At 39.0% G+C, this 12,712-nt stretch overlaps 1 protein-coding gene across 1 annotated transcript in view; it reads right to left on the bottom strand.

Annotated features, from left to right (window-relative positions):
- SLC24A4 (solute carrier family 24 member 4) overlaps window positions 1-12,712 on the bottom strand; it is a gene marked incomplete at both ends in the record, with an annotated part of 90,690 nt that overhangs the window by 29,341 nt on the left and 48,637 nt on the right. The window contains 2 exons of the mRNA XM_080619440.1: window positions 152-226; window positions 1,165-1,241. Of these exons, the coding sequence (XP_080475566.1) occupies window positions 152-226; window positions 1,165-1,241 (152 nt within the window). The remainder of the gene's footprint in view (window positions 1-151; window positions 227-1,164; window positions 1,242-12,712) is intronic.

Below are 12,712 nucleotides of genomic sequence, written 5' to 3'. Positions count from 1 at the left end.
AATTTTTTGATGGAAAGCTCAAATAATTTGAAAAGTACCCAGGCCAAAATGTTGACCGGAATGAACTCCAAACAGCAATGGCACAAAATGTTTGATTCTATAATATTGTCTAAATGAATTTCCAAAAGATGAATAAAGTTCTTTAACATACCTCACAAATTTTCTCTAAGGATGGAACAAAGAAGTCATCACATACTATAGCCAAAGCATAAAACATATAAAGAGCCTGTAAAAAAAATAAATTCAGGAAATACTTCAAATTTTTCCTGTACATGAAAAGAGGAAAGAAGGCAATGCTATATTTATTCACACTAGTAGAAATATATAGCTTCACTTTTTATTCCATTCCAAATAAAAATATCTCTGCTGATCAATTTCTGCCATAAAACCAGATTCTTGAATGTAAGATTAAGTTTAAACAAGAATGTTTGCCAGACCCTTACAAAGGCTTACAAAGTTACGTTAGTCATCGTCTGTATTTTCCATGAATTATCAGACCATGTAATTACATAGAAAGTAACACCATGCTGATTAACAATACCCAAGAAATAATCACACCTGGAAATAAGTGGACCCTGATCATGGCTCACTGCACCAGACCTCTCAGGAATGATCCTGGTTCTTTGCACACGATTTCCCACTGTCTTCTCTGTCATTATGTGCTGTGCTCAAGAAGTGGGCCCAATACTACTGTTGTCTAACAAACACAACTCCTTTTTACTTTACTTTCCCTGAAGGAGTAATGAAAAACCAGAGCTTGCAGGCCTTGTTTTGTTGGTTTTTTTTCCTACAATAAAATATAAAACTCCACACAACATTTTCTGTATTTCTTCAGGGGTTTTATATTCTAATTGTAATTGCATCTTTTGCACAGAGGCACAACAGGAAAGAAAGACCTGCATAATTTTCTTAAATAAATCACAGAATCATTTAGGTTGGAAAAAACCCCGAATATCACCAAGTCAAACCATTAACGTAACACTAACAAGTCCACCATTAAACCATGTCCCCAAAACATATGTATAGACATATCAGAAATAATTAAATTGAAGTATTAGAAACATGCTGATATATACAGAGCTCTATTTAGTAAGGTCACTAAAATAATTAACATCTTATTAACAAAAGGGAAACAAAAATTAAGCACAGTAGAGGAAAACTTACGGCAATGATATGAAGCAGAACTCCTCCTTGCTGCCGTTCTTTATTTGTAAATATATCTTCAGGAAATTCATTAATGGCTGAAAGAGAAATAAACTTTTTTTTTTTTTAATGTTACATCATCTGTAAAAGAGAGACTGAAAATAAGGATGCATCTGTAGAAATATATGACCAAACACGAGTGCATTTTTCAATTTATTATATTATAGCTTGTCACCTCAGAATCTTTTTTCAGCTCTGTCAAAAAAACAGAGAACTGATACATCACTGTTATTAATGACATCATTCATAGAATCATACAATGGTTTGGTTTGGTTTGAAAGGGACCTTTAAAGGTTACTTACTCCATGCCCCTTCACACAATGAGCAGGGCCATCTTCAGCTCGATCAAGTTGCTCAGAGCCCTGTCCAAACAATGTTTCCAGGGGTGGTGCACCTACAGCCTCTCTGGGCAGCCTGCTCCATTATTTCACCACACTCATCATAAAAAATGTCTTCCTTATATCTACTCTAAATCTACCTTCTTTTAGTTTAAAACCATTATCTCTTGTCATACTGCTACAGGTCCCATCAGAATACCAAATTGGAAGGAACCTCAAGGACTACCTGGTCCAACCTTTCTTGGTAAAGCATGACCTAGAGACTACACATCCCAGCACCCTGTCCAGCTGAATCTTAAAGGTGTCCAGCACTGGGGCATCCACCACTTCCCTGAGGAGATTATTCCAATGGCTGATTGTTCTCACTATGAAAAACTTTCTTCTGGTGCCCAGTAAGTATCTCCCCAGCAGTAACTTGTGCCCATCACCCCTTATCTTTTCCATGTGAAAAAAGTCTGTCCCCATTTTTCTTATAGGCCCCCTTTAAATACTGAAAGGCCACAAAGAAGGTCCTGCCAGAGCCTTCTCTTCTCCAGGCTGAACCACTCCCACTCTCTCAGCCTGTCTTTGCAGCAGAGGTGCTCCAGTCCTCCTATCATCTTCCTGTCTCTCCTCTTGACCCACTCCAACAGGACTGTGTCCTTCTCGTGTTGGGAGCCCCAGAGCTGAAAGCAGCACTGCAGGTGGGGTCTCACTAGAGCAGAAAGACAGGCAGGATAACCTCTGTCAACCTGCTGGTTATGCAGTGACTTAAACCCACCTCTACTATACTGCATTTCATATTCTTAACAACTTATTTTTACTATCATCTCCTCTATGCCTCCTCTAAATACTCTAAAGTAATAGGCACAGGCACAAAAATTCATCCTGAAATCATATTCCTGGCTTTCAGTGTGCCTTGCCTGAAAAATTACACAACAGTTGTAATCTTCCAGCAGGTTCTTCACTACAAACTTTCATAGGGCTCCACAATCTTGCAAATCAGAGTCCAAGTACTTCCTCCAAAAAGTCTACTATCTAAGTCTGGTGAAAGAGGAATGAAACAGAAATTGTAGGCGTATGATAGGGATGTGCAAAGACATGAGTTTTGACTCTGAAGTCGTGTGGACCTCAGTTAGAGGATCTGTGTTCCACTCAAAGGCAACAGAGTGAAAAAAGGATTCCAGATGGTGGAGACAAAGACAGCTACTAAAACAGAGGCCTGAAGACATATATGAGATAAAAAACATTTGGTTTGGCAAAACAGGCAGGGATAGAGATGTACAGTGCCTCAGATAGACGTCTGGGAAGTTTAAGGGTGAAAATTATTTCAGCCACTAGAATCCAAATGCACTCAAGTCATTAAATTATTATTCAGAAAGAGATGTTACTGTCTGCAAGGACTTGTAGATGTAAGTTGACAACATAATAAGCTCCACAAGATTCTTGTGAATTTACCATAACACACTGAAACTTGGGGAAGGAAACAGAGGAAATACATAATCATCTCTTCCATATTAAAATCTGCCAGTTTAAAGAAATGCTTAAGAGCACAACATACGATATTTATGCCACTCCATTTTCAATTTCAATAGCGTATTTCCTCAATTTCTGAACATAATTTTGCAAACAATAACTATGAATACAGAAACCAATAATTTAAGGTATTGTTGATTGTTTTTACAGACTAAACTTCAAATACCCTAAACCAGCCTTATTTTTAGGAAATGTTACACTGTAACTCCTTGAAGATAATACTTTTTGCAGTATCTTAAATTTGAGTTATCTGTAATGATCAAATACACTTGAAAATCTTAGCTGCAGTGAGAGGACCATCTAGTTTCAAAGATGTGAAAGACTTAGCATCTCCTCAATCTTTGAGTTTTATATAAATACCAAACCGCACCTTCTCATCTCTACTACACACACCTACATATGTTGCATATGTCTAGCTTGACAAAGACTTGAACAGTGTCTCCATGCAAAGCTGAAGATCCCATAGCTGGTTTTTTCCTTATTGCCCACTACCATAAATGTTTTATGACATTTATGATATGAATTACTAAGCCAGCAGCACACAGTGTTTAAAACCTCATACTACATAAATCACATCTTCCTTCCAAAAGTCAAAGTAACCATTCTTTCCATTAACAATTAACTAAAATTATTAATAACTAAAAAAGCATTAAAAAGACTTCTCCTTTGGGAGAAAATATCCAGAGCTGCAGCTGCTGGCAGCTTACACAATATGGCCATTCTTGCATCACTGGCTAAAATACCATGCTCACATGGACGTGTTCAGGACATGCACACTATTTTTCTTATCATATTCCCCATTTGCCCTCTGTCTCCTCCATTCAAGCCGTGGCAGTGAGAACTCCAACAATGCACTAGGAAAGCAGAGACCAGAGCCTGACCTGAGTCCGTAGCAATGATAAGGTGACCCTGTACATGGGGCTCACATCCTTTCACGTAGCCTGATGCAAGGGTTTGCAGCTCTGATCACAGACGCTTATGCCAGGAACACCATCCCCCTTACTGCCACCACACAGCAGAGGAAATATGTCCCTGTCCCATAACTTGGCAAAACAGCTGTCATCTGGCATGCTATTACCTACCCAGTAATCTCATTCAGTTGACTGTAAAACATTTCAAAGTATAATATTAAAAATGGTTAAGTCAGTATAAACTGAGATTTCAAGAAGCACGAATAAAAATCACTATCTTTCTAATGGGACTTCACTTGCTTGAGGCTAATATCAACTAGGAAATCAAAAGATGTCAAAGGTAAGTGCCAGAAGATAAAATGAGCCCAGGCATCTGATCACCAACCAAACGCAAACCAGCTTCAGTGCAAACCATCTTGCTTCATATGTAGAGTGGTGATGTAGTATTTATAATAAATAACTACTTGTAATAAATATCTGCTTGCCTCACAGAGGTAATTTTAAATTAACAGGAAGACAACTTTACTCAAAGATAACGTTCCTCTTTACACAGAACTCTTGGTATACAACTGTTCTCACAAAGAGACACTACAAAATCTTCTTTAAAACTCAGTGAAATGAAGCAAGGGTCTGGAGTTGCAAAGTAAAATTTCTTCCTTAATGAAATGGCTAGCTGCCAGTGAGTTCTAACATAAAGTTTGGATTTTTTCAGTGCAAACATTTGATGTCTTTACGGCTTTATTATCCAGATAATCGCAGGTTTTGTATAACTGTCATCTATAAATTCTGTATGCCATATGTACATGCACTGTTCTTTATTTACTTGCTGTATCTTGGTTTTAATATTTTAAAGATTTGGTTTTCTTACCTACTGTTATGATAACCTGGTTGCTCAGGAAAAGGTTGTCTGGATTATCTTGGCTCCTAGCTTCAGCTTGGGAGTCAACATCACTGAACTAAGGGGGGGCATTGGTATTCCCTTGTCTGCATGAGCTGACAGAGGGAAAAGGACATTATCAGAGTTTCAGAGAGCCTCTGGTCTGCCCTCATGGTACAATCTGATGTGTGAGAGCAGCAGGGCACCACTCTACTTCACACATAGGTATTTTCTCCTATATGGGAGACAGAGCTATTCAGCAGCCCGTGTGGGAGCTACATCTGCTCAGTTTCTACTAAAGAGAGACAGAACAGATGGGAGAAGATGAAATGAAGAGCAGTACATCTAAGGGATCTAACCTTTGCCAAAAAAGGGAGGAGAACACACACCAATCATCTTAAAATCAGCTAGAAATACAGAAATATTTATCCTGCTGGCACTGTTGCAAATGCTCCTGCAGCTCATCTTATTGAGCACGGATTTACTGACGGGGAAAGGAGGGCACCAAGAAAGTCAAGTCTATATTGGACCTGGATCATTCTGCAGCTCGTTCCCTTTCTCCAATCACAAAATGAGTGGGGAAACAAAAGCAGCTCATCCAGCCAAGACTTGGAGGGGACAGCACCACGTTTTTCTCCGAGTCACGGAAACAAAAAATCCTTCATTATGGCGTGACAGAAAGGATGATTCACCTTTGGTAAAAAGCTCTGAGGCTGAGCTGTCTGTGGCAAAAGAGCTACAAGGCATGTAAATAGCATGCCTCAGAACAGAATATAATGGCAGCTGCACAGCTTAAGTTGTCTGCATGGCTCTGGAGGGAAGATCCAGTGTGTAGCAGCCAGGGTAACCCAGGCATGCCAGTGACACCTGCCCCGACTTAGGCTGTTGCCAGATTAATTCGGGATACCATTAGGGCATTGTTCCCATACGCCCTATCAATACTGTGACAGGCAGTCTGCCAATGACCTTAAGGTTCAAAATCTCCTAAGCCTGACAGACCATCTCAACAACCACGTGGATCTGTGGTTCTATAACCTGCCTCAACATGTGATTTCTTTACCTTATCAGCAGTTGATTTACACAGAGGCAACAAACGTGCCAACTCTTAATACCTGCTAAGGGTTCAAGCCTGTTACAACTCTTGAATTTCTTCTCATAGGGAGAAGAGAGCTCTAGCTGTTTGAAAGGCCACATGCGATTGGCTCCACTCTGCCTTTGCAAGAAGGAGATTAGGCAAACGACATGCTCAGAAACCCACTTCTCCTTTTAATGTCTGCATCTTCTTCCTCTGCCTGTGCTCCTCTGTCCGTTCAGGACATGTTATGCCTACAGACTGCAATATCTACTCCCTTTGCCCTGACATTCAGGGGTTGTTGATCATCAGACTCACTGAGGGCAGAGGTATAAGGGGATGAAAACCAGACAAAAGACAATTATATATTTCCACTTTTACCTCTTCTATAATCATATTTACATGCCAGCTTGAATATTTTAGATTTGTATCTTTGTTTAAATACTGCAAGCAACTTTAGGCACCTTTACACTTAAGTGTGTTTCTCATTATGTGCAATTCCCTTTCCACATTGCAGGGCCTCATCTTCCCAAGGCCTGGTGTTCATGCACATCTACTTTGTGCCTGAGTGATAGCAAAGAAACTCTTCCCTGTGTGCAGAAATGAGCTTCTTTATACCTGTCAAGCAAATACATGCATCGTTACCTAGTGCCAGCAGCAAAATGTCAACAGTTTGTGCACCAAGACTTGAACTTTCAACAGCCTTCATGATACTGCAACTTGCACTAAATTATAATTCTGTACTAATATAATCTGTTCAAAGATTTGAGTGAACACCAAAAAAGCATCACTTCTAACCACACCTCCCTGAATGCAGGGGTCCCATGTGAGCTAAGTTGCAATCAATATGTGAGTATGTCTTAGAATCACCCTTGCTTTTAAAACATTTGTGGCTTTGACCCATGCTGTTACTCAAAAATCAGTGCACTGGGAAGACTTTTACAGAAAGCAGAATCCTGATGGCAACAGGAGAAATTCCTCCCATATTCTCTCTACCACCAATATCAAGACAGCTAGCCCCTGTCATGTTTCACATATTAGCTTCAGTACAGAAGTGGTAACAATCTCAGAAATGACAGTGGTGAGCTCAGTACAGCCAAAACAGACATGTAGGTAGTCTCAGGGAACAGCTTAATACACTGATCTGATCCTCTTACATAACCTGTGCACTGTCAGTATTGTGACAGCAATTGTGTACTTTAGGAAAGAGTCAGGTTGCTTTTACTGGTAAAGAAGTTTTGACTTGTTTTAGTTATGCGTTCCAGTGTTAACAATGGAAACAAAGTCAATCCAAAGGTCATATTATCACAGTGAAACTAGCTTACTGATACATAAAGTTGGCCATATGAAAGTCCTCCTTTTTAATACTTCTCAAATTAGGTATAATAAATTTTAACAGTCATTAGAAAATCATAAATGTGCCATAGTACATTAAAGCTATATTTTTACACAATCACACAAAGCCTAAATTAATTAAAAAAATAATCACAGAAATCTCAAATTTTTAAAGAATCCTTTCTAACACCATAAGCTAACATGCTCTTAAATCTGAATTGTCACTTGAAAAAAAACGGTATACTCAGCAAGTGCCTTTATACATGAAAGATGGTAACTTAAAAACCTTAGAAGGACCAAAGAAGGGTAAAAAAAAACCCCAAACAAACAAACAACAAACCCCAATTCCAGATACCATCAGGAAAAAATAAGAATTACCAAGCTTTAAGCTCCTATTCCCATTAGACAGCTGTTTCCAGTTCTCGGAGCAGGATGACATGTGGATTTTCCCTCAAATACTCAGTTCACCTTCTGCTGGATACTAATCTAGGCACCAGTGTTACAGCAAATTTCAAATGGGCCATTCAAAGAAACACATACCTTTACTTGAAAAATTCTGCAAGGAAATCCCTTTGGAGATAACTCTTGACTAAACTGGTTTCATGGATTATATCACCTGAACAGCAACAGAGCATTTGAATGAAGTGCAAAGAAGTGATAGGAAATACCATCCAACTTCTTTGAGAGACATTTGTGCATCCGTGCAAGACCATGTGATGCCACAGATCGAGCTTCATATTCGTAGGCAAAGTACCACATGGCACAATGAGCATCCTCCTTCACGAATGAGCCCTCACTTCACGAACAGCAGAATTATGAGCAAATTTTATCACTGTGGTACGTTAATTCAATTTTCATTGCTCAACCAAAAGAGGACTGCCAAATGCGATTATCTGTGCAATGGTAAGCGGCAGCTTAGAAAGAAAATAACTAACTCAACTCTAAACTATAAAATCCATTTAATATCTGTAAAGGATGACATATTAATGACATATCCTTTAAAACGCTCCTTCTATCAGTATGAAATCATGAAAATATCTATACAAGATTGGATTTGCTACAAGAGAAAGTAACATTAACACCTTATCAAACTCTGGACTTACATTTAGTTTCTTTTTTCTTTTATAAAGAACAAAAGCATTTGCATTCATTAGTGCAATATCAAACAATCAAATAAACATATGTAAAGAATTATTTGCCAACAGAAAGAAAATTGAAAGGCATGAGGAAATCCCATCTCCCTATCTAGGGAGTCAGTGATGACATACGCATGCGCAAGTACTGCAACATCGGGATGCATCAGTGTATCAGAGTACAGCATTTCATGTGTACTGGGCTTTATATTAATGGTTTAAATGTCCTCAAGATAACTCTAAAAAGACCCCAAGGTTTGGGATCATGGATTTTTTTCTTCTCTGGGCTCCACCTGATAGGGGAGTCTCTAGAAACTTCCTTTAAAGAGCTAGAGATCAAGAACCTCATGATGAGTTTTCTTTTCATTCTCACAAAAGTTAGGTATTTCACATTATTTTCTCATATGTTTAATGCCTGATACCTTCACACAATTGCATCCCAACCTGACTACTGTGAAGTAGCAGATTCCACAGAAAACTGCTGGAATCTGCCTGGAATACCTCTACCATGACCCAAGATTTCAGTACAACTATCAAATTGTGAAGTCTGCTCAAATTAACTAAGAATGAGGACAGTAACATTTCTAAATCAATGCTGAACAGAGATGAAATTACCAACACCTATTTTTATTACAGTCTAAGAACAGCTTACCTTAAAAGATCTTAATTCAGTGTAGAGCAGTGCTCTGAATTCTGTTAACATCTTCCATGATTATGGTACTGGTTTTCCACAAAGCACACATGTATTCTTCAAAACCCCACCTAAGGACACCAGCCCTTTTATTTTACACCTCAGATTCCTAAACCAGGTTACTAAAACCTTTTTCACCTTCTTCCCTTTTCAACTTACTGTCTCATACTTGTTTACACTACTCTGAGTCAAGGTCGCCAAAGCAGTACCTGAAGATTTTTATGGGAATTAACTACTGACATCAGTCACCAGTAAAAACTGGTGTCTTTTACATGGAATTTCCCTTTGGTTTTTTCACTTTGAGCTTCATACATTCCACTTCCCCTCTCCCTTTCATCCTTCCTCATATTTTGGTTCCTGAAAGTTGGCGGTTTCTATGATCAACAGCTTCTTCTTCCTCTTGAGGGAGAGAGTTCTCTGGCTATGCAGGGCTTTGGACTCAGCTTGGCTGTCCACTTCTTAAATACAGCCAGAAAGTGATGATCACTACTTGATAGGAAAAGGGATAATGATTGGATTAACTATCAATACTGTGACTCATAAGAGAGCACAGTTATCAAAAGTTTAGGCAATTTTTCACCCCAAGAGAAAAAGAATTATTTCTTACATTTTTTTTCACAGGAAAGCCTTCCAGCTGCAAAACAGGCTGGAGAATCAAACACTGTAAGGTTTTGGCATTATCATCTCAAGCTCAATGAAGTCTTGTTTTGGGTTTTTTATTGTCAGTAGAACAAACACTCAAACTGCAAAATGACTGGCAAATTTTGACCTGATCAAAATCAGACCACATAGTAAGATTGAACTGCTGGTAGCTAGAAAAGCTACCAGATTACTTGAAAACAGAACAGATTACATGTAGAAAACATGGAAAAGGAGAAAACAAGGAACCACAAGGGCTGCCGGAGTAGCTATCTTCCAGTGGACTTTAAATGAAACTATGCTATTGCGCCTTCAGCAGAGTTAATTCAAAATAATAGGCTTCTGAATCCCTTCTATTTCAGCAATACCTACAGTATGGCTCATTTAAAAACAGCTGCATTGGCACATTCTTCTTTCCCAAATGCATGGGAAAGGAAATCAAATATTTAAGATATACATATTTTAACTATTTTTCTGATACTCAATTCAAGTAGGGATTTTAAACATCCAGGAAAATTGTGTTATTCTTCAAGTTGAAACAGCACAAGAACTACAGATCAATCTTCTACCATGCTAAGATTAAGTTAAATAAACTAGTTTTCTGGAAACAAATAGGCACAAGGTAGCAGAGCAACAGCAGACTAACTGAGGCCTACAGGAACCAAACAGAGAAAGGCATAAAATAAAGTCAGGCACGGATATTGTTTGAATTTCCTTTACTTAGAAGTTTTTTTTTTTTCCAAATATAGAAGGAAAATGCAGGAAGGCAGCAGTAAAAAGACCTACTCAAACATTTACTCCACCCCTGCCATTCAGAATTGTTTTCAACAGTGAGTTTTCTTGCGCTTTGTCCAAAAAGCTCCACTGATCAAGAGGGAACAGGTAGAATACAAAGACACAGTAATGAAGCAGAGGAAGCCCCTCAAGGCTGTTCATTAGGTCACCCCAATTCCCAAGAGAATTCAACACAGGCAAGCCAAGATTTTCACAGAACTCAGCTCAGCAGGGACACCATGCCCAGCCCTTACAAAATCAGGCTGTTGATGCCACAAGCCAAGATCTGCTCACTAATTCTCTGAATTTCTCTTTCATTTCAGAAGGAAAATGAATTTTGAAAAATTGTTTGAAGTTGCACATATTGAGCTCTCAAAAGAAAAAAGTGTTAAGAAATGCTGGCTCTATAATGAAGTCAGGTTTTGGAGTCAAGTATTTAGGGTAATTTTTTGTTCCATGTACCCCCTGGTGCTTTGAAAAACTCATTTTCATGGGTACAAACAGAAGCACAACAGTTTCTCCCTGTGAGCCATGCTCATGTGGTGCAGCCAGCTCTCATTCCTTTGTTGTAAACCATGTGATATTTGTTTTTTACTTTTCCTGAAGCCATGGTTCTGGAATCCTGCAATTATGTAAGAACATCAGCTTTCACTTAAAACAGAAAATCTTAATCTAGCCTTTGTACTTGTGGAAGGTGGCCCAAGTCCAAAAATCTGAAAGACTTACAAAACTCAGAAGACAAACTGAACAGAGATTCAGAATTGTTGCTTATCTTTCAAACAAACTTCATAGTTTTGCAGGCTTACATTTACACTTCGTGAGCACACAGGATTACCAGCATTACTCCTCAGTTCATATGCTTCAGCTTAAAGTCCCAAATACATGCACATTCCAACATGCAGTTTCTCCCCTGATGATATAAAATGATGCCAACATGTCTCTTACACCTACAGCCTACTTCACCTTTTCCACACAAGTAATCCCATCTCAGGCATCCAAGATTCATCTTTTACATGAATAATTTTTCAAATGACAGATGCGCACAGTTCTATTTTCCCCAAAACAATATCCCTTGGGGCATTTTCTCCTTACTCTAGAAATTCAGTAAGGAGCTGTAAACACTACTGAAGTACTTCAAGAATGACTCTTTTCAGTCCTAGTTCGTACTATATACTTCTGGAGCCTCACATTTGATATGAAACCGGGTAAGTAAAAAGCAGCTTAAAAGATTTGCAGACTTCTACATATTTAGCAGCATCTTAAGCGGCACTTAAAATTTTAGGGAGGGATAGCGATATTTCCTAAATACTTCGTAATTATTCCAAAATAAAAGCTATCTGAATCAATATGGCATACAGCAGTAGAGTCCACTGTTGGAAGGTAAAAAATAATAAACATTACAATAATTCCACAATCCAAATTTACAGTCCTCCTCACACTGTCTTTGTCCATGTGAAATCCTGTTTCATGATTACTTACTATCTGGAAGTGAATGCTGCAACGAAGCTGTTGTGGTTTAAGTCCAGTCAGCCACGCAGTCTCTCTCTCATTTCCCCTCTTCCTCCCCCCCACTCCTGGAGGGATGGGGAGGAGAATCAAAAGAATGGAACTCCCACGTGTTGAGATAAGAACAGTCCAGTAACTAAGGTATAACACAAATCACTACTGCTACCACCAATAATAATAGTGATAAGGGAAATAACAAGGGAAGAGAATACAACCGCTCACCACCCACTGACCGATACCCAGCCTGACCCGAGCAGTGATCTACCCCTTCCGGGTAACTGCCCCCGGTTTATATAGTGGGCATGACGTGCTGTGGTATGGAATACTTCTTTGGCTAGTTTGAGTCAGGTGTCCTGTCTCTGCTTCCTTCCGGCTTCCCCTCCTCCCTGGCAGAGCATGAGACTCAGAAAGTCCTTGGTCAGACTAAACATCACTAAGCAGCAACTAAAACCATCGGTGTTATCAGCACTGTTCCCAGGCTGAAAGTCAAAACCACAGCCCTACGCTAGCTACTAAGCAGGAGAAAAAATGACTGCTACCGCTGAACCCAGGACAGAAGCTCGTACCAATTTACATAACAAAGGAGACATGAAGCTGAGTACAAGGATAAAGACCACAGAATTAAAATTAGCAAAAGCAAAGAAAGAGAAGAGGAAAAAAGGTACATTGATTTAGTGATGTCCCAGCCCAATCATGAAAGATCAGTACAGAAGGGTTT

This window comes from Psittacula echo (genome assembly GCF_963264785.1).
Source record: "Psittacula echo genome assembly, chromosome: 5".
Classification (NCBI taxonomy): Eukaryota; Metazoa; Chordata; class Aves; order Psittaciformes; family Psittacidae; genus Psittacula; species Psittacula echo.
Note: the sequence above shows the minus strand (reverse complement) of the source record. Positions and strands in the feature narration are given on the sequence as shown.